This window comes from Cyclopterus lumpus, chromosome 1 (assembly GCF_009769545.1).
Source record: "Cyclopterus lumpus isolate fCycLum1 chromosome 1, fCycLum1.pri, whole genome shotgun sequence".
NCBI lineage: Eukaryota > Metazoa > Chordata > Actinopteri > Perciformes > Cyclopteridae > Cyclopterus > Cyclopterus lumpus.
Genome location: NC_046966.1, coordinates 155,770 through 178,926, shown reverse-complemented (window position 1 = coordinate 178,926; position 23,157 = coordinate 155,770). Strand labels below are relative to the sequence as shown.

Genomic DNA, 23,157 nt, shown 5'->3' with positions numbered 1-23,157 from the left:
TTTTATTCCTACTAAATTTCTCAAAGAGGTTATTGGCAATGTAGGGCCAAGTATTTTATTAATTATAAATAGCTCCTTAGCAAGTGGTACTTTCCCATTGATTTTTATACATGCAATTGTACAACCTCTTTTAAAGAAACCTAAGCTTGATCCTTCTGTTGTTTCCAATTTTAGGCCAATTTCAAAACTTCCATTTTTATCAAAAGTTTTAGAAAAAGTGGTTTCAACACAACTCCTAGCTTTTATGAATCAGAATAATATATTTGAGAAATTTCAGTTTTAGAGCACTTCATAGCACAGAAACTGCCCTCAAGGTAACTAATGACCTCCTTTTAACAGCAGACAGGGGGGAGAGCGCCGTTTTAATTCTTTTAGACCTTAGTGCAGCTTTTGATACTGTAGATCACGTCATTTTAATCGATCGCCTCAAAACCTGGGTTGGCATCAAGGACACTGCACTTGGCTGGTTTTATTCTTACCTTTTAGAAAGATCGTACTCGGTCACCATAGGTAATCATTCGTCTTCCACGACTCACATTACCTGTGGTGTACCAATTTTAGGTCCACTTTTATTTTCTATCTACATGCTTACACTCTGCCAAATCCTCCAGCGACACAACGTATCTTTTCATTGCTATGCAGACGACACACAGATATACCTTCCGCTGAGACCTGGTGACCCAGAGAGCCTGGCTGCTGTCTTAGATTGTCTCTCTGACGTTAGCTGCTGGATGGATCAACATTTTCTTCAGCTCAATAACTCCAAATCAGAAGTCATATTATTCAGTTAAGCCAAACAATAACACCAGTCTCATCAAGAGTCAACTTGGTCCCTTGGCTGCTTATTTAAAACCTGTTGCCAGAAATTTGAGTGTAATGTTTGACTCTCAATTAAACTTTGAATCACAGATCAAAAAAATTGTCCAGTCCTGCTTCTTTCAATTAAGAATAATCTCAAAAATCAAACCCATATTGTCACGCTCAGATCTGGAAAAAGTCATTCATGCACTCATTTTCTCTCGACTCGACTCCGGCATAAATCAAAAATCCATCTCCCGCCTCCAACTAGTCCAGAATGCAGCAGCTCGGGTTCTGACTGGTTCTAACAGATGACATCACATGACTCCAGTCCTGGCCTCTAACAGACGGCATCACATGACTCCAGTCCTGGCCTCTAACAGACGGCTTCACATGACTCCAGTCCTGGCCTCTAACAGACGGCATCACATGACTCCAGTCCTGGCCTCTAACAGATGGCATCACATGACTCCAGTCCTGGCCTCTAACAGACGGCTTCACATGACTCCAGTCCTGGCCTCTAACAGACGGCTTCACATGACTCCAGTCCTGGCCTCTAACAGATGGCATCACATGACTCCAGTCCTGTCCTCTAACAGACTGCATCAACTGACTCCAGTCCTGGCCTCTAACAGACGGCTTCACATGACTCCAGTCCTGGCCTCTAACAGACGGCTTCACATGACTCCAGTCCTGGCCTCTAACAGACGGCATCACGTGACTCCAGTCCTGGCCTCTAACAGACGGCTTCACGTGACTCCAGTCCTGGCCTCTAACAGACGGCTTCACATGACTCCAGTCCTGGCCTCTAACAGACGGCTTCACAATACTCCAGTCCTGGCCTCTAACAGACGGCATCACATGACTCCAGTCCTGGCCTCTAACAGACGGCTTGACATGACTCCAGTCCTGGCCTCTAACAGACGGCTTCACATGACTCCAGTCCTGGCCTCTAACATACGGCTTCACATGACTCCAGTCCTGGCCTCTAACAGACGGCTTCACGTTACTCCAGTCCTGGCCTCTAACAGACGGCATCACATGACTCCAGTCCTGGCCTCTAACAGACGGCTTCACATGACTCCAGTCCTGGCCTCTAATAGACGGCTTCACGTGACTCCAGTCCTGGCCTCTAACAGACGGCATCACATGACTCCAGTCCTGGCCTCTAACAGACGGCTTCACATGACTCCAGTCCTGGCCTCTAACAGACGGCATCACATGACTCCAGTCCTGGCCTCTAACAGATGGCATCACATGACTCCAGTTCTGTCCTCTAACAGACTGCATCAACTGACTCCAGTCCTGGCCTCTAACAGACGGCTTCACATGACTCCAGTCCTGGCCTCTAACAGACAGCTTCACATGACTCCAGTCCTGGCCTCTAACAGACGGCATCACATGACTCCAGTCCTGGCCTCTAACAGACGGCTTCACGTGACTCCAGTCCTGGCCTCTAACAGATGGCTTCACATGACTCCAGTCCTGGCCTCTAACAGACGGCTTCACAATACTCCAGTCCTGGCCTCTAACAGACGGCATCACGTGACTCCAGTCCTGGCCTCTAACAGACGGCTTCACGTGACTCCAGTCCTGGCCTCTAACAGACGGCTTCACATGACTCCAGTCCTGGCCTCTAACAGACGGCTTCACAATACTCCAGTCCTGGCCTCTAACAGACGGCTTCACATGACTCCAGTCCTGGCCTCTAACATACGGCTTCACATGACTCCAGTCCTGGCCTCTAACAGACGGCATCACGTTACTCCAGTCCTGGCCTCTAACAGACGACATCACATGACTCCAGTCCTGGCCTCTAACAGACGGCATCACATGACTCCAGTCCTGGCCTCTAACAGATGGCTTCACATAACTCCAGTCCTGGCCTCTAACAGACGGCTTCACGTTACTCCAGTCCTGGCCTCTAACAGATGGCATCACATGACTCCAGTCCTGGCCTCTAACAGACGGCTTCACGTTACTCCAGTCCTGGCCTCTTACAGACGGCATCACATGACTCCAGTCCTGGCCTCTAACAGACGGCTTCACGTGACTCCAGTCCTGGCCTCTAACAGACGGCTTCACGTGACTCCAGTCCTGGCCTCTCTCCACTGGCTCCCTGTTAGTTTTAGAATTGATTTTAACATTTTGCTGCTCACTTTTAAAGCACGCCTGGGTCTGGCCTCAAGCTACATCATTGAAATGTTAGCCCCATATGAGCCAGCTCGCAGCCTTAGATCCTCCGGTGGGGCCGTTCAAGGCCCTTCTGGCCGTTCCAAAGTCAAGGCTTAAATCAAAGGGTGACCGTGCTTTTGCCATCAGAGCCCCTCGACTTTGGAACGACCTCCCTGAGGGGATAAGACAGAATCAGTAGCTTCTTTTAAATCACTTCTTAAAACCCATTTTTATCGAACTGCTTTTAAGTGATGTCGTCCTTTTATGCAGTTCTTTGGTTCCCCTATTTTAGTTTGTCTGTTCTGCATTTGTAATTTTATATTCCTCTATTGTGTTCATTGCCTATATGGCATTGTCTCCTTTGCCTCATTAATGTTCTGAAATGTTTTACCTTGCTTCTATGTAGAGCACTTTGTAAACCCTCTTTTTGCTATGTGCTATATAAATAAATGTATTATTATTATTATTATCCCTCCTTACCTGCATGTGGCTTGGTGAAACCTCCTTCCCTTTAGGAAGCACTTGTTGGGCGACTCATTACACTCGCAGGAACACCTAGTTTTATTGAGGGGCTGGTGCCGCGGACACGTCTTGCTACATGTGCACTGGCAAGTGTCCTTGTTGAAGACATGGTTCTGAGGGCAGAAGGGAGCAGGCGGAAGGTTGCAGACGCACTGGCAGGTATTACGGTCGAGGTGTCGGTTCGGGCCGCAGTCTTGAGTTCGATCCCCGCGGCGACACGCACACTGACAGGTCTCCAGGTCCAGTTCCTTATCCAAGCCACAAACGTCCGCTGAGAACACGTCTGGAGAGATAGAAGGAGAGGGACACTCACAGATGGGCTTTGTCTTACAGAGTTCAGAGTCAATGTGTGTGAAATCCTCTTGAATGATCTTAATAGGATGGTATAAGATTTTTAAAAAAAATCTTGCAGTAGGTTTGCCTATCACCACTATTAGAGAGCCACTAGGTATGTGGATACATGCCAATCAGTTATCTCTCGATCCAAGACTACCTCAAGTTTCTTCAGAATGGAGCACCAAAGAGAATGGAATCTTTTATGAAACAAATGCAGATGCACCTAAATCAGACCATATGACTGAACATACACATAGTTCTTCCTGCTGTTGCCTTCATTTTATAAATAGTTGTGTACGTAACTGTATTGTTAAATGTAATAGTTAGTTGTCATTGGCCTGTGCTTGTTTATATACTGTATGGTAATTTCAACTATTTATTGATATTATTGATAGCTGTGGGTTGTTATTGATTTAGCTGTGTTGTATTAATGGTAGCTGTTTTTTTATGAATTAAACATGAATTATGAACCTTTCAAATTTGTATTAATGTATTTAGATATGCAGAATCAATCATTCACCAATATTCAGCTAATATTCAATAAAATGATCATTAAACAATCAGGGCCCTATTTCTCGTACCTGGCCAACGTGGTTAGCGGGATAATTTCGCGGATGAGATTACACAAATCAGGGTTTTCGGTTCCTCAAAGCAAGTTTGGAAAAATCACCATAGCAACACATCAAAAAATTTGAGCCTGCTCCAGCGCAGGCTCATTCAGTCTAGCTGGATAATAAAAGAGAGTTCTTATGACGTCATGATGACTTCCTATACGAGCACTATCCATTCTGCCCACAAGGAATCATTTATCACCTTCTGGAGCCTACATTGAACACTACACATTGACTGTCTCACAGACAAAGGAGATAGAGAGACAGAAGGGGAGAGAGACAGATAGAGATGGAGAGAGACAAGGAGAGAGTGAGGGGTATAAAAAGAGAAACAGACAGAGAGAGAGGGAGGGGGGAGGACAGAGAGAGAGATGGAGAGAGAGAAAGAAAGAGGGGAGAGTGGGGGAGACATACAGAGAGAGAGAGAGAATGAAAGAGTTGTTAGAGGCAGAGGGGGACAGAGAGGGGGAGGGAGGGAAAGAGAGAGAGAGACAGAGAAAGAGGGAGGACAGAGAGAGAGGGAGGGAGAGAGGGAAAGAGAGAGACAGAGAGATAGGGAGAGAGAGGGAGAGTGGGAGGGAAAGAGTGACAGACAGAGAGAGAGGGAGGACAGAGAGAGAGAGGGAGAGGGAGAGAGAGAAAGAGAAAGAAAGAGGGAAGAGGGAGGGAAAGAGTGACAGACAGAGAGAGAGAGAGGGAGAGGGAGAGAGAGAAAGAAAGAGGGTGGGAGACAGACAGAGAGAGAGAGAATGAGAGAGTTGTTAGAGGCAGAGAGAGAGAGAGAGGTGTGTGTCTGTCAAACTGCACTAATGAGAACACCTGTGTGTGTGTGTGACTCGTGGGGCTTTTATTTTGAAAGGGAAGACAGAAAGACAGACAGCCTGTAGCTGCTCTGTGTGTGTGTGTGTGTGTGTGTGTGTGTGTGAGTGTGTGAGACTGGTCTGATTAGCTGACTTGAAGCACCTGTTCATGAATGACTGAGTTTTTGCTTTGAAGAATATCTCCCATAGCCTCCAATTCATTTATTTTTTTCAATAAATCTTAATATCATATAGAACTTCAAAAGCAAGACCCCAACATAATTATATTTCCTGTGACACAAGACTCTTGCGAACCCATAAATGCCGCTTGTGGGTCTGAATGTTACACGATGTGTCTCTAGTCGCGATTTACAAATCAGGTTCGATCGTCTGTGAAAAGATGTTTGAGGGAAAGATATCATGGGGCTCTATGGGGCAGAGACTGGACTTGCTGACTCGTTCAGGGTTCTCATGACAAATGTGGGAAACATCGTGGACACATGTGAGGACCAGCACAAGAATCCCTACGTTTTGATCCATAAATGGTGTAAAAAGAGTAAACGGTGTGGCCGTAGTGACGATTTACAAATGTTTTTTGTTTAAGATTCGAAATCCTCTGTCCACTCTAAGCGATGACATCACAGCTCTAAAGCTTCCACACACACACTCATTGAAAACTCTCAAACGAGCTGAAAAACACATAAAACTAAAACGGGGACAGTTAAATAAGTATAAAAGCTATCAAAAAAACCTAAATTATAAAGATATAGCGAAAGATTTTATCAACATTTTAAAAGTGAAATGGTGTCTCTAGCTGAAGGTATGCGGACATTGGAAGGTTTTAAAGTTGAAAAAGTTTAAGCGGATTTGAAGTTTTTCCTCCATAGGAACCCATTCATTTTTTATTCCATAAAAATATTCATTATTTGAAGATATGAAAATATGAAAATATAAAAAATATATGAAAATATACAGTAATAGCTGAAGGTTCTGTCAACATTTTAAAATTTAAATGGTGTCTTTAGCTGAAAGTATGATGATGTTATAAGGTTTTAAAAGTTTAAGATTTTCTCCATTGTGATCCCATTTTTAAAAAAAATATAAAAAGATTTAGAATATGAAGATTTGAAAAGTTGAAAAGTAGAAAAGTAGAAAAGTCTTTCCGCACTATTCCCGAAGGAGTTGAATTTTTTAATATTTGAACGGTTTCTGAAGCATTCCAGCTAATAAGTTGAAGAAAGTTTACAAGAACAATAGTTGGACTGCTGAAGCATTCCAACTAATAATATTAAGCCTGCAGGAGAACATGCAGTGTGGCTTGCAGCAGCAAGGCTCTGTGAGCCTGCTGCTTCGCAAAGCCACACCAAATTACTCAAGATTATATATAATGTCCATGTTACATGGTTTCAATGTGTTTATACCTCTGTGTGAATGGTGTCCATGTGTCTATACCTCTGTGTGAATGGTGTCCATGTGTCTATACCTCTGTGTGAATGGTGTCCATGTGTCTATACCTCTGTGTGAATGGTGTCCATGTGTCTCTTCCTCTGTGTGAATGGTGTCCATGTGTCTCTTCCTCTGTGTGAATGGTGTCCATGTGTCTCTTCCTCTGTGTGAATGGTGTCCTTGTGTCTATACCTCTGTATGAATGGTGTCCATGTGTCTATACCTCTGTGTGAATGGTGTCCATGTGTCTCTTCCTCTGTGTGAAGGGTGTCCTTGTGTCTATACCTCTGTGTGAAGGGTGTCCTTGTGTCTCTTCCTCTGTGTGAATGGTGTCCATGTGTCTCTTCCTGTGTGAATGGTGTCCTTGTGTCTCTTCCTCTGTGTGAATGGTGTCCGTGTGTCTCTTCCTCTGTGTGAATGGTGTCCATGTGTCTATAGCTCTGTGTGAATGGTGTCAATGTGTCTATACCTCTGTGTGAATGGTGTCCATGTGTCTATACCTCTGTGTGAATGGTGTCCATGTGTCTATACCTCTGTGTGAATGGTGTCCATGTGTCTCTTCCTCTGTGTGAATGGTGTCCATGTGTCTATACCTCTGTGTGAATGGTGTCCATGTGTCTATACCTCTGTGTGAATGGTGTCCATGTGTCTATACCTCTGTATGAATGGTGTCCATGTGTCTATACCTCTGTGTGAATGGTGTCCATGTGTCTCTTCCTCTGTGTGAATGGTGTCCATGTGTCTATACCTCTGTGTGAATGGTGTCCATGTGTCTCTTCCTCTGTGTGAATGGTGTCCATGTGTCTCTTCCTGTGTGAATGGTGTCCATGTGTCTTTTTCTCTGTGTGAATGGTGTCATTGTGTCTCTTCTTCTGTGTGAATGGTGTCCATGTGTCTATACCTCTGTGTGAATGGTGTCCATGTGTCTCTTCTTCTGTGTGAAGAGTGTCCATGTGTCTTTACCTCTGTGTGAATGGTGTCCATGTGTCTCTTCTTCTGTGTGAAGGGTGTCCATGTGTCTTTACCTCTGTGTGAATGGTGTCCATGTGTCTCTTCCTCTGTGTGAATGGTGTCCATGTGTCTCTTCTTCTGTGTGAATGGTGTTCATATGTCCATACCTCGGTGTGAATGGTGTCCATGTGTCTCTTCCTCTGTGTGAATGGTGTCCATGTGTCTCTTCTTCTGTGTGAATGGTGTTCATGTGTCCATACCTCGGTGTGAATGGTGTCCATGTGTCTTTTCCTGTGTGAATGGTGTCCATGTGTCTATACCTCTGTGTGAATGGTGTCCATGTGTCTCTTCCTCTGTGTGAAGGGTGTCCATGTGTCTCTTCCTCTGTGTGAAGGGTGTCCATGTGTCTCTTCCTCTGTGTGAAGGGTGTCCTTGTGTCTTTTCCTCTGTGTGAATGGTGTCCATGTGTCTCTTCCTCCGTGTGAAGGGTGTCCATGTGTCTCTTCCTCTGTGTGAAGGGTGTCCATGTGTCTCTTCCTCTGTGTGAAGGGTGTCCATGTGTCTCTTCCTCTGTGTGAAGGGTGTCCTTGTGTCTTTTCCTCTGTGTGAATGGTGTCCTTGTGTCTCTTCCTCTGTGTGAAGGGTGTCCATGTGTCTTTTCCTCTGTGTGAATGGTGTCCATGTGTCTATACCTCTGTGTGAATGGTGTCCATGTGTCTCTTCCTCTGTGTGAATGGTGTCCATGTGTCTATACCTCTGTGTGAATGGTGTCCATGTGTCTATACCTCTGTGTGAATTGTGTCCATGTGTCTCTTCCTCTGTGTGAATGATGTCCATGTGTCTCTTCCTCTGTGTGAATTGTGTCCATGTGTCTCTTCCTCTGTGTGAATGGTGTCCATGTGTCTCTTCCTCTGTGTTAATGGTGTCCATGTGTCTATACCTCTGTGTGAATGGTGTCCATGTGTCTCTTCCTCTGTGTTAATGGTGTCCATGTGTCTATACCTCTGTGTGAATGGTGTCCATGTGTCTCTTCCTCTGTGTTAATGGTGTCCATGTGTCTATACCTCTGTGTGAATGGTGTCTGTGCCTCTTCCTCTGTGTGAATGGTGTCCATGTGTCTATACCTCTGTGTGAATGGTGTCCATGTGTCTCTTCCTCTGTGTGAATGGTGTCCATGTGTCTCTTCCTGTGTGAATGGTGTCCATGTGTCTTTTTCTCTGTGTGAATGGTGTCATTGTGTCTCTTCTTCTGTGTGAATGGTGTCCATGTGTCTATACCTCTGTGTGAATGGTGTCCATGTGTCTCTTCTTCTGTGTGAAGGGTGTCCATGTGTCTTTACCTCTGTGTGAATGGTGTCCATGTGTCTCTTCTTCTGTGTGAAGGGTGTCCATGTGTCTTTACCTCTGTGTGAATGGTGTCCATGTGTCTCTTCCTCTGTGTGAATGGTGTCCATGTGTATCTTCTTCTGTGTGAATGGTGTTCATATGTCCATACCTCGGTGTGAATGGTGTCCATGTGTCTCTTCCTCTGTGTGAATGGTGTCCATGTGTCTCTTCTTCTGTGTGAATGGTGTTCATGTGTCCATACCTCGGTGTGAATGGTGTCCATGTGTCTTTTCCTGTGTGAATGGTGTCCATGTGTCTATACCTCTGTGTGAATTGTGTCCATGTGTCTCTTCCTCTGTGTGAATGGTGTCCATACCTCTGTGTGAATGGTGTTCATGTGTCTATAGCTCTGTGTGAATGGTGTCTATGTGTCTCTTCCTCTGTATGAATGGTGTCCATGTGTCTATAGCTCTGTGTGAATGGTGTCCATGTGTCTATACCTCTGTGTGAATGGTGTCCATGTGTCTCTTCCTCTGTGTGAAGGGTGTCCATGTGTCTCTTCCTCTGTGTGAAGGGTGTCCATGTGTCTCTTCCTCTGTGTGAAGGGTGTCCTTGTGTCTTTTCCTCTGTGTGAATGGTGTCCATGTGTCTCTTCCTCCGTGTGAAGGGTGTCCATGTGTCTCTTCCTCTGTGTGAAGGGTGTCCATGTGTCTCTTCCTCTGTGTGAAGGGTGTCCATGTGTCTCTTCCTGTGTGAAGGGTGTCCTTGTGTCTTTTCCTCTGTGTGAATGGTGTCCTTGTGTCTCTTCCTCTGTGTGAAGGGTGTCCATGTGTCTTTTCCTCTGTGTGAATGGTGTCCATGTGTCTATACCTCTGTGTGAATGGTGTCCATGTGTCTCTTCCTCTGTGTGAATGGTGTCCATGTGTCTATACCTCTGTGTGAATGGTGTCCATGTGTCTATACCTCTGTGTGAATTGTGTCCATGTGTCTCTTCCTCTGTGTGAATGGTGTCCATGTGTCTCTTCCTCTGTGTGAATTGTGTCCATGTGTCTCTTCCTCTGTGTGAATGGTGTCCATGTGTCTCTTCCTCTGTGTTAATGGTGTCCATGTGTCTATACCTCTGTGTGAATGGTGTCCATGTGTCTCTTCCTCTGTGTTAATGGTGTCCATGTGTCTATACCTCTGTGTGAATGGTGTCCATGTGTCTCTTCCTCTGTGTTAATGGTGTCCATGTGTCTACACCTCTGTGTGAATGGTGTCTGTGCCTCTTCCTCTGTGTGAATGGTGTCCATGTGTCTATACCTCTGTGTGAATAGTGTCCATTTGTCTCTTCCTCTGTGTGAATGGTGTCCATGTGTCTCTTCCTCTGTGTGAATGGTGTCCATACCTCTGTGTGAATGGTGTCTATGTGTCTATACCTCTGTGTGAATGGGTTTTTATGTGTCTCTTCCTCTGTGTGAATGGTGTCCATACCTCTGTGTGAATGGTGTCCATGTGTCTATACCTCTGTGTGAATGGTGTCCATGTGTCTATACCTCTGTGTGAATGGTGTCCATGTGTCTCTTCCTCTGTGTTAATGGTGTCCATGTGTCTATACCTCTGTGTGAATGGTGTCCATGTGTCTATACCTCTGTATGAATGGTGTCCATGTGTCTCTTCCTCTGTGTTAATGGTGTCCATGTGTCTATACCTCTGTGTGAATGGTGTCCATGTGTCTCTTCCTCTGTGTTAATGGTGTCCATGTGTCTATACCTCTGTGTGAATGGTGTCCATGTGTCTCTTCCTCTGTGTTAATGGTGTCCATGTGTCTATACCTCTGTATGAATGGTGTCCATGTGTCTATACCTCTGTGTGTGAATGGTGTCTGTGCCTCTTCCTCTGTGTGAATGGTGTCCATGTGTCTCTTCCTCTGTGTGAATGGTGTCCATAAATATGTGTGAATGGTGTCCATGTGTCTATACCTCTGTGTGAATGGTGTCCATGTGTCTATACCTCTGTGTGAATGATGTCCATGTGTCTTTACCTCTGCGTGAATGGTGTCCATGTGTCTATACCTCTGTGTGAATAGTGTCCATTTGTCTCTTCCTCTGTCTGAATGGTGTCCATGTGTCTCTTCCTCTGTGTGAATAGTGTCCATGTGTCTTTTTCTCTGTGTGAATGGTGTCCTTGTGTCTCTTCCTCTGTGTGAATGGTGTCCATGTGTCTCTTCCTCTGTGTGAATGGTGTCCATGTGTCTATACCTCTGTGTGAATGGTTTCCATGTGTCTCTTCCTCTGTGTGAATGGTGTCCATGTATCTATACCTCTGTGTGAATGATGTCCATGTGTCTCTTCCTCTGTGTGAATGGTGTCCATGTGTCTTTTCCTCTGTGTGAATGGTGTCCATGTGTCTTTTCCTTTGTGTGAATGGTGTCCATGTGTCTCTTCCTCTGTGTGAATGGTGTCCATATGTCTCTTCCTCTGTGTGAATGGTGTCCTTGTGTCTATACCTCTGTGTGAATGGTTTTCTTGAGTTTTGCCTCTATGTCCTAAAATCCAGCGAGTGTGCACTCTCTGTCCACACTGAGTTACATTTTAACATTGTCCACGTGATGTAAACCAATCACATATCAGCTGCCCACTCGACATCAAACTGTTGACGTAACCACTTAACCACACTTGTTTACATGGATCATGGTTATCTGCATCGTGGTCCATGCCTACTACTCATTATTAATAAATTCTGTCATGTTCATTGAATGTGTTGTAACTCTGTAATGTTGTTAATTATATACTCATGATCCTCCTGTTTCTCTCCTGAAGGTTTCTTCCTTTTTTACCCCATCAAAGGTTTTTTTTTTTTTTTTCCTGATCCGATGTGAGGTCCCGGGACAGGGATGTCGTATGTGTACAGATTGTAAACTACCCAGACCTTCTGGGTAGTTTTTGTTGTGTCTGTTTCTGTTGTGTTTTCTGTCACTCACTTTGTCTCTCATTTCAGACTCCTCCCTCCCTGTGTGTCGCCCTCCTGTGTGATTGCAAGCCCCACCCTCATTGTTTCCACCTTTTTCTCGTTCCCCTGTGTATTTAGTCTGTCTACTCTTTGTTAAGTGCCAGTTTGTCTCTTAACGTCCATGAGTTTACCAGCAATTTAACCCTGTGTGCCTTCCCGTGCTTTGACCTGTTTCTGTCCACCTGTGACTCTTTGCCTGCCTCTCTGATTACCCAGCCCGAAGTAAAGACTTTGCTTTTGAACATGACTACCTTGTTTCGAGTCTGCCTTTGAGTCCCGCCCCCGTCCCAGCCTTCCTAACAAAAGCCCTTTGAAGCAAGTTTGTAATTTGTAATTCTGGCCTATACAAAATAATTTGAATTGAATTGATATCTTTTAACGTTTGCCGTTTGTAAATAGAAAACTTACCTTCAAGCCTGTATTCATCTAGACTACCTTAATATGGCTATCAAGACTAATTTTGTGGATTACTCATTTCAACCTTATGAATCAGCCGTTTCCTCATCCATTGCACTGCTTCAAGAGTGAGCGACAAAATCAAATGGAAACATGGCGACTGAAAAGTTTGGTTTAAACAGTATGCCGTGCTGCCGCTCAAGGCCAGGAGGACATTAGATTAGAAAATAATGCAATCCAGGCAATCCTAGCTGATAACAACTGACAAAGCCACAGAAATACTACTGATAACCCATAGGTGAAGGGGACTCTTGAAGTATGGAAAACAATTATAAGAGAACACAAATTAGATGGAGATATTGTAACACTTAAATCGTGTGCATATGATTCTGACTTCACACCAAATAAATTGGATACTAGATTTAGGGATTGGACCGCTACAGGAATAACAACCATATGCAACATAATTAAAGGAGGCACACTGCTAAGTGTTGAAACTCTTAAAGAGAAATACTCACTAGAAAAACACGACTTCTATCGATACTTGCAGATATGTGAATGCAAAGAAGAAAAATATGACCGAGTACATATCTGATAGAACTGTTTAGAAAAGCATATAACTAAGATATAGACAGTAAAATCATCTCATGTATATATAAATGTCTGGTGAATTTCAAAACACATTCAACCTTTTCTATTAAAACAAAATGGGAGGAAGGAGGAATAACTATATTTGAGGATGTATAGTTAATGGAAGTGTACCAGCTCGCAGACATGGAGAGAGTTTGGGTGGAAAAATAGTACATGGTATTTTATTACATCCTCTCAGGAACTCCACTATGATAGTAACCCTGCTGTTTGCTGGAGAGGATGTGGAAATCAAAATGCCAACCATTATCATATTTTTGATTGCCCTGTTATCACAGACTATTGGAAAAGGATACACACCACCCTACAAAACATTTTTGAGGGTGAAATACCTTTTGAAAGTAAGACCATGTATCTTGGATATTTACCTAAAACATTATCAAAAAGAGACAAATATTTAATAAATGTGGTGGCCGGCAAAAAGACTCTCACCAGGGAATGGTTATCACAAGAGAGTCCCACTCTGAATACATGGATGGACGTTACAATGGACATTTACAACATGGATAACATCTGTTTGTTGTTATGTTTTACACCCCTTGCTCTATATGTGTATAACTAAAATGAGCATCATCTAAAAATCTGCACATGCATTGTCAATTGTCAGAAAGATATCTGTAAATGTCTAATTGATGCCTTATCAATAAAAAATAATAATAAATAAGGCAATTAAACAGAGTTTGTTGCCGACACTCCCTCGGGTCACATTCATTACATTACATGTCATTTAGCTGACGCTTTCAGTAAGGAAACAGTGTCTCAAGTCCTACACCTGGAATTTGCTCAAGGTCCTCACTGTTACATATTCATCATATCGAGAATGTCTGCACTCTACCCGCCTAATATTGTCGAATTTTCCATATTATGCGATTACTACTTGTTGTCCAACATAAGTTTTTAGTTTCAAAGGGACTCTCCCATAGCTTGTATTCCTAAAATATGTTTCGTAATGTGATCATCTATCTTCATCTCTACCTCCTTAAGCAAACACAATCCTGTCATGCTCACTCTGTATGAGAAGGTCATTTTATTGCCTTTTCAGAAATATCGTTACATGTTTTGGGGAGCTCTGTCATACAGAATTATTTGTGTAATATTTCCTAATAGCAAGTTATGTTCTACTTGGCTATTGCCATGGTGTGTCAAACCTAGTTGCCAAATGTTGGTGTCATGTCCTAATCTTTGTGGGGTGACTTTAGGGTCCCTCCATCATAAAAAGTGTCTGCCTTGTGGAGCCTGCTGCTCCTTACAATTCAAATTAAAGATTCAGAGTGATTTAGGGGGAGTTATTAGACAGATGAGTCGCGCAACACATTGAGATGTCGTTGATGTACTGCAGAGCACCATCCACCTCACATAATGTTCTAAAAGCAGTGCTCCCCAAAGTGTGTGCCGCAGAACCCTGGTGTTCCTTGATGACAGGCCATGGGTGCCACAACTCTTATCATATCATTGTTAATCTATTGTGTTTTTTATAATGTTTCACCACATTAAGAAAATATGTAATGTTGTTTTCAAACTCATGTTACGTTGAAGAAAGTTATGCCGCAGCTGACGACTCATGGCTGCTGGTTGTCATAACAACACAATATGTTTTCAGGCTCTGAATGTTCCCTTATGGCCCTGCCTCACATCTTCTCAGGAAGGGCACTCTGAAGGGCACTTCAACATGTTTTCTGGCATATGGCCACCGTAGAGGGATTTGGCAGCATTTCTTTTTTTCATAGATAACTTGTTTTGGCCGTGTAATACAAACTGTCTTGTGTGTATTTGTATGTGTGCCTAGCTGTGGAATCTGCATTCTGCTGTTTCTCATTTGTTTACACAGAGTCCAGAGTTTTATCACAGCCAAACACACACACTCAGGAACTCAGGCTCTCAACAAACACATTGCAGTCATAAATACTCTCTCAGTGAACATTCTCCTGTCACAGAAACTAACATAAGGAAGTTTGTTTCAGTGTTTGGTATGCATGTGCTCACAGGCCTGAGGGACCCGTCATCATGCATCATCATGCAGCAACAGGCCACACTGATCCATTGTGTCTATTGGCAGCTACTGTATTTATTTGAGCTTTTCTGTAATCTCTGGGTGGATCTGCAGTATTGGCTTTTCTGGCATCAGACCAGTTTTGTAATCTGGTACAAAACTGATGCCACTTGTTAATGAGACGCTGTGCACAGCCATTTGAGGACCAGTTTCATTTTCAAATATGTCATCCAAGAGGAAAACTGCAGAGCTCAAAGCAGCTGCTATCAAAAATCAGCAGGCAACAACCTTCTACAGTTTGGAAAATAGAAGCCTCTATAATGGTTTTGAAAAATTAGAAACGAGTACTACAGCTGTCAATTTGTTGGGAATATGATTATTAAGTGACCGAGACTGGCCAATTACAGTGTAGCATGGGCCAGCTCCGACAATCTAATCCTTAGACTCTGTAGGTTTCATGACCACACACACACACACACACACACACAGCATTTAATAGCTACATTCTAAACGGTGCAGCTGTTCTTATTGAATCAACAGCTCCCAAGATCGCATAAGAAAGGAGGTGGAGTTGCTATTTTATTTAATGATTTTCTTTAATTCAATCAGATGTATTTTGGTCATTTTTCTTCCTTTAAATATGTGGCTCTGAATTCCTCTCAAGTTGTATTCCTCAACATCTACAGACCACCTAAATACTGTGCAACCTTCTTTGATGAGTTTACTGAACTGCTGTCTATAATCTGTATTGATTTAGATTTTAATATCCATGTTAATAACGGAGGGTCTATAGAACTATGTGGTGTCCTCGATAACTATGATCTGACTCAGCATGGACTTGTAGATGGCTTCAATTTTAAAGTAAAAGATGTTATTGGGGCCATTGCACCCACTAAAGTGAAGGTTGTCTTGGGTAAGAAAAGATCCCCTTAGACTTAGAGAAACACCACACTGGTCAAAATGGAGAAAAGAGAGTGGCGAAAAACTAATCTCCAGGTTTACTGTGGTATCTATAAAGAGAGACTTTTCAATTATAAATTTGAACTTAGAAATGCAAGGCAGTCCTTCTTCTCTGACATCATAACCAAAAACAATAACAATACACACGCGCTTTATTTGCTACCGTTGACAGGCTAGCAAACCCTCCGGTGTCAGTAACTGCTATGCTCCAATCCACCTGGGCATACAATCAATTTGCCTCCTTTTTTGGTGACAAATTCAGAAAATTAGACAAGCCTCCACACCAACCACAAGATATGTGTTGTCCCCATCTTTAAATAAAATACATTCAAATATCATGACACAATTTCATTCAATCAACCAAAGAAGCCTATAGAAGACATTATACAACATCTAAAAATATCCTCCTGCTGCATGGATATTCTACCAACACACATTTTCAAAAATATTTCACACTGCATGAACACTGATCATTGACAAATTGTAAACACATCCCTTCTCTCAGGTTTTTTCACACAAGCCCTAAAAACTGCAGTTATTAAACCAATCTTAAATAAAATAGTAAAATGTCAAATGTTTTTTTTCCAACAGCTGAACAACTTCTTGGCTGAAAATAACAGTTTTGATGTCTTCCAGTTCGGCTTTCGTCAGCACCACACTACTGAAACTGCTCTTGTTAAGGTTTTCAACGACATTCACTTAAACACAGAGTCAGTGGCAGAACATCAGTCTTAGTATTACTGGATCTCAGTGTGTATATTTGTGTATATATGTGTATATATGTCTTAGTATTACTGGATCTCAGTGTGTATATTTGTGTATATATGTGTATATATGTCTTAGTATTACTGGATCTCAGTGTGTATATTTGTGTATATATGTGTATATATGTCTTAGTATTACTGGTCCTCAGTGTGTATATATGTGTATATATGTCTTAGTATTACTGGATCTCAGTGTGTATATATGTGTATATATGTCTTAGTATTACTGGATCTCAGTGTGTACATTTGTGTATATATGTGTATATATGTCTTAGTATTACTGGATCTCAGTGTGTATATTTGTGTATATATGTGTAAATATGTCTTAGTATTACTGGATCTCAGTGTGTATATTTGTGTATATATGTGTATATATGTCTTAGTATTACTGGATCTCAGTGTGTATATTTGTGTATATATGTCTTAGTATTACTAGTCCTCAGTGTGTATATATGTGTATATATGTCTTAGTATTACTGGACCTCAGTGTGTATAATGTGTATATATGTCTTAGTATTAATGGACCTCAGTGTGTATAATGTGTATATATGTCTTAGTATTACTGGATCTCAGTGTGTATATTTGTGTTTATATGTGTATATATGTCTTAGTATTACTGGATCTCAGTGTGTATATTTGTGTTTATATATGTATATATGTCTTAGTATTACTGGATCTCAGTGTGTATATATGTGTATATATGTCTTAGTATTACTGGATCTCAGTGTGTATATTTGTGTATATATGTGTATATATGTCTTAGTATTACTGGACCTCAGTAAGTATATTTGTGTATATATGTGTATATATGTCTTAGTATTACTGGACCTCAGTGTGTATAATGTGTATATATGTCTTAGTATTACTGAATCTCAGTGTGTATATTTGGGTATATATGCGTATATATGTCTTAGTATTACTGGATCTCAGTGTGTATATTTGTGTATATATGTGTATATATGTCTTAGTATTACTAGACCTCAGTGTGTATATTTGGGTATATATGTCTTAGTATTACTGGATCTCAGTGTGTATATTTGTGTATATATGTCTTAGTATTACTGGATCTCAGTGTGTATATTTGTGTATATTTGTGTATATATGTCTTAGTATTACTGGATCTCAGTGTGTATATTTGTGTATACATGTCTTAGTATTACTCGATCTCAGTGTGTATATTTGTGTATATATGTCTTAGTATTACTCGATCTCAGTGTGTATATTTGTGTATGTATGTCTTAGTATTACTGGATCTCAGTGTGTATATTTGGGTATATATGTGTATATATGTCTTAGTATTACTGGACCTCAGTGTGTATAATGTGTATATATGTCTTAGTATTACTGGATCTCAGTGTGTATATTTGGGTATATATGTGTATATATGTCTTAGTATTACTGGATCTCAGTGTGTATATTTGGGTATATATGTGTACATATGTCTTAGTATTACTGGACCTCAGTGTGTATAATGTGTATATATGTCTTAGTATTACTGGACCTCAGTGTGTATAATGCGTATATATGTCTTAGTATTACTGGATCTCAGTGTGTATATTTGTGTATATATGTGTATATATGTCTTAGTATTACTGGATCTCAGTGTGTATATTTGTGTAAATATGCGTATATATGGCTTAGTATTACTGGATCTCAGTGTGTATATTTGTGTAAATATGTGTATATATGTCTTAGTATTACTGGATCTCAGTGTGTATATTTGTGTATATATGGCTTAGTATTACTGGATCTCAGTGTGTATATTTGTGTATATATGTGTATATATGTCTTAGTATTACTAGATCTCAGTGTGTATATATGTGTATATATGTCTTAGTATTACTGGACCTCAGTGTGTATATTTGGGTATATTTGGGTATATATGTCTTAGTATTACTGGATTTCAGTGTGTATATTTTGGTATATTTGTGTATATATGTGTACATATGTCTTAGTATTACTGGACCTCAGTGTGTATATATGTCTTAGTATTACTGGACCTCAGTGTGTATATATGTGTATATATGTCTTAGTATTATTGGATCTCAGTGTGTATATATGTGTATATATGTCTTAGTATTACTGGATCTCAGTGTGTAAATTTGTGTATATATGTGTATATATGTCTTAGTATTACTGGATCTCAGTGTGTATATTTGGGTATATATGTGTATATATGTCTTAGTATTACTGGACCTCAGTGTGTATAATGTGTATATATGTCTTAGTATTACTGGATCTCAGTGTGTATATTTGGGTATATATGTGTATATATGTCTTAGTATTACTGGATCTCAGTGTGTATATTTGTGTATATATATGTAAATATGTCTTAGTATTACTGGATCTCAGTGTGTATATTTGTGTTTATATGTGTAAATATGTCTAAGTATTACTGGATCTCAGTGTGTATATATGTGTATATATGTCTTAGTATTACTGGTCCTCAGTGTGTATATATGTGTATATATGTCTTAGTATTACTGGACCTCAGTGTGTATAATGTGTATATATGTCTTAGTATTAATGGACCTCAGTGTGTATAATGTGTATATATGTCTTAGTATTACTGGATCTCAGTGTGTATATTTGTGTTTATATGTGTATATATGTCTTAGTATTACTGGATCTCAGTGTGTATATTTGTGTTTATATATGTATATATGTCTTAGTATTACTGGATCTCAGTGTGTATATATGTGTATATATGTCTTAGTATTACTGGATCTCAGTGTGTATATTTGTGTATATATGTGTATATATGTCTTAGTATTACTGGACCTCAGTAAGTATATTTGTGTATATATGTGTATATATGTCTTAGTATTACTGGACCTCAGTGTGTATAATGTGTATATATGTCTTAGTATTACTGAATCTCAGTGTGTATATTTGGGTATATATGCGTATATATGTCTTAGTATTACTGGATCTCAGTGTGTATATTTGTGTATATATGTGTATATATGTCTTAGTATTACTAGACCTCAGTGTGTATATTTGGGTATATATGTCTTAGTATTACTGGATCTCAGTGTGTATATTTGTGTATATATGTCTTAGTATTACTGGATCTCAGTGTGTATATTTGTGTATATTTGTGTATATATGTCTTAGTATTACTGGATCTCAGTGTGTATATTTGTGTATACATGTCTTAGTATTACTCGATCTCAGTGTGTATATTTGTGTATATATGTCTTAGTATTACTCGATCTCAGTGTGTATATTTGTGTATGTATGTCTTAGTATTACTGGATCTCAGTGTGTATATTTGGGTATATATGTGTATATATGTCTTAGTATTACTGGACCTCAGTGTGTATAATGTGTATATATGTCTTAGTATTACTGGATCTCAGTGTGTATATTTGGGTATATATGTGTATATATGTCTTAGTATTACTGGATCTCAGTGTGTATATTTGGGTATATATGTGTACATATGTCTTAGTATTACTGGACCTCAGTGTGTATAATGTGTATATATGTCTTAGTATTACTGGACCTCAGTGTGTATAATGCGTATATATGTCTTAGTATTACTGGATCTCAGTGTGTATATTTGTGTATATATGTGTATATATGTCTTAGTATTACTGGATCTCAGTGTGTATATTTGTGTAAATATGCGTATATATGGCTTAGTATTACTGGATCTCAGTGTGTATATTTGTGTAAATATGTGTATATATGTCTTAGTATTACTGGATCTCAGTGTGTATATTTGTGTATATATGGCTTAGTATTACTGGATCTCAGTGTGTATATTTGTGTATATATGTGTATATATGTCTTAGTATTACTAGATCTCAGTGTGTATATATGTGTATATATGTCTTAGTATTACTGGACCTCAGTGTGTATATTTGGGTATATTTGGGTATATATGTCTTAGTATTACTGGATTTCAGTGTGTATATTTTGGTATATTTGTGTATATATGTGTACATATGTCTTAGTATTACTGGACCTCAGTGTGTATATATGTCTTAGTATTACTGGACCTCAGTGTGTATATATGTGTATATATGTCTTAGTATTATTGGATCTCAGTGTGTATATATGTGTATATATGTCTTAGTATTACTGGATCTCAGTGTGTAAATTTGTGTATATATGTGTATATATGTCTTAGTATTACTGGATCTCAGTGTGTATATTTGGGTATATATGTGTATATATGTCTTAGTATTACTGGACCTCAGTGTGTATAATGTGTATATATGTCTTAGTATTACTGGATCTCAGTGTGTATATTTGGGTATATATGTGTATATATGTCTTAGTATTACTGGATCTCAGTGTGTATATTTGTGTATATATATGTAAATATGTCTTAGTATTACTGGATCTCAGTGTGTATATTTGTGTTTATATGTGTAAATATGTCTAAGTATTACTGGATCTCAGTGTGTATATATGTGTATATATGTCTTAGTATTACTGGATCTAAGTGTGTATATTTGTGTATATATGTGTATATATGTCTTAGTATTACTGGACCTCATTGTGTATATTTGTGTATATACGTGTATATATGTCTTAGTATTACTGGATCTCAGTGTGTATATTTGGGTATATATGTGTATATATGTCTTAGTATTACTGGATCTCAGTGTGTATATTTGTGTATATATATGTAAATATGTCTTAGTATTACTGGATCTCAGTGTGTATATTTGTGTATATATGTGTATATATGTCTTAGTATTACTGGACCTCAGTGTGTATATTTGTGTATATATGTCTTAGTATTACTCGATCTCAGTGTGTATATTTGTGTATATATGTCTTAGTATTACTGGATCTCAGTGTGTATATTTGTGTATATTTGTGTATATATGTCTTAGTATTACTGGATCTCAGTGTGTATATTTGGGTATATATGTGTAAATATGTCTTAGTATTACTGGACCTCAGTGTGTATAATGTGTATATATGTCTTAGTATTACTGGATCTCAGTGTGTATATTTGGGTATATATGTGTATATATGTCTTAGTATTACTGGATCTCAGTGTGTATATTTGGGTATATATGTGTATATATGTATTAGTATTACTGGACCTCAGTGTGTATATATGTGTATATATGTCTTAGTATTACTGGATCTCAGTGTGTATATATGTGTATATATGTCTTAGTATTACTGAATCTCAGTGTGTATATTTGTGTATATATGCGTATATATGTCTTAGTATTACTGGATCTCAGTGTGTATATTTGGGTATATATGTGTATATATGTCTTAGTATTACTGGATCTCAGTGTGTATATTTGTATATATATGTGTATATATGTCTCAGTATTACTGGATCTCAGTGTGTATATTTGTGTATATATGTGTAAATATGTCTTAGTATTACTGGATCTCAGTGTGTATATTTGTGTATATATGTCTTTGTATTACTGGACCTCAGTGTGTATATATGTCTTAGTATTACTGGATCTCAGTGTGTATATTTGTGTATATATGTGTATATATATCTTAGTATTACTGGATCTCAGTGTGTATATTTGTGTATATATGTGTATATATGTCTTAGTATTACTGGATCTCAGTGTGTATATATGTGTATATATGTCTTAGTATTACTGAATCTCAGTGTGTATATTTGTGTATATATGCGTATATATGTCTTAGTATTACTGGATCTCAGTGTGTATATTTGGGTATATATGTGTATATATGTCTTAGTATTACTGGATCTCAGTGTGTATATTTGTATATATATGTGTATATATGTCTCAGTATTACTGGATCTCAGTGTGTATATTTGTGTATATATGTGTAAATATGTCTTAGTATTACTGGATCTCAGTGTGTATATTTGTGTATATATGTCTTTGTATTACTGGACCTCAGTGTGTATATATGTCTTAGTATTACTGGATCTCAGTGTGTATATTTGTGTATATATGTGTATATATATCTTAGTATTACTGGATCTCAGTGTGTATATTTGGGTATATATGTGTATATATGTCTTAGTATTACTGGACCTCAGTGTGTATATTTGTGTATATATGTCTTAGTATTACTGGATCTCAGTGTGTATATTTGGGTATATATGTGTATATATGTCTTAGTATTACTGGACCTCAGTGTGTATATATGTGTATATATGTCTTAGTATTACTGGATCTCAGTGTGTATATTTGTGTATATATGTGTATATATGTCTTAGTATTACTGGACCTCAGTGTGTATATATGTGTATATATGTCTTAGTATTACTGGACCTCAGTGTGTATATTTGTGTATATATGTCTTAGTATTACTGGATCTCAGTGTGTATATTTGGGTATATATGTGTATATATGTCTTAGTATTACTGGACCTCAGTGTGTATATATGTGTATATATGTCTTAGTATTACTGGATCTCAGTGTGTATATTTGTGTATATATGTGTATATATGTCTTCGTATTACTGGACCTC

General features: G+C 39.4%; 1 protein-coding gene across 1 annotated transcript in view; it reads right to left on the bottom strand.

The window, feature by feature from the left end:
- vegfc (vascular endothelial growth factor c) overlaps nt 1-23,157 on the bottom strand; it is a 102,435-nt gene that overhangs the window by 5,743 nt on the left and 73,535 nt on the right. The window contains 1 exon segment of the mRNA XM_034539355.1: nt 3,454-3,778. Within this exon segment, the coding sequence (XP_034395246.1) occupies nt 3,454-3,778 (325 nt within the window).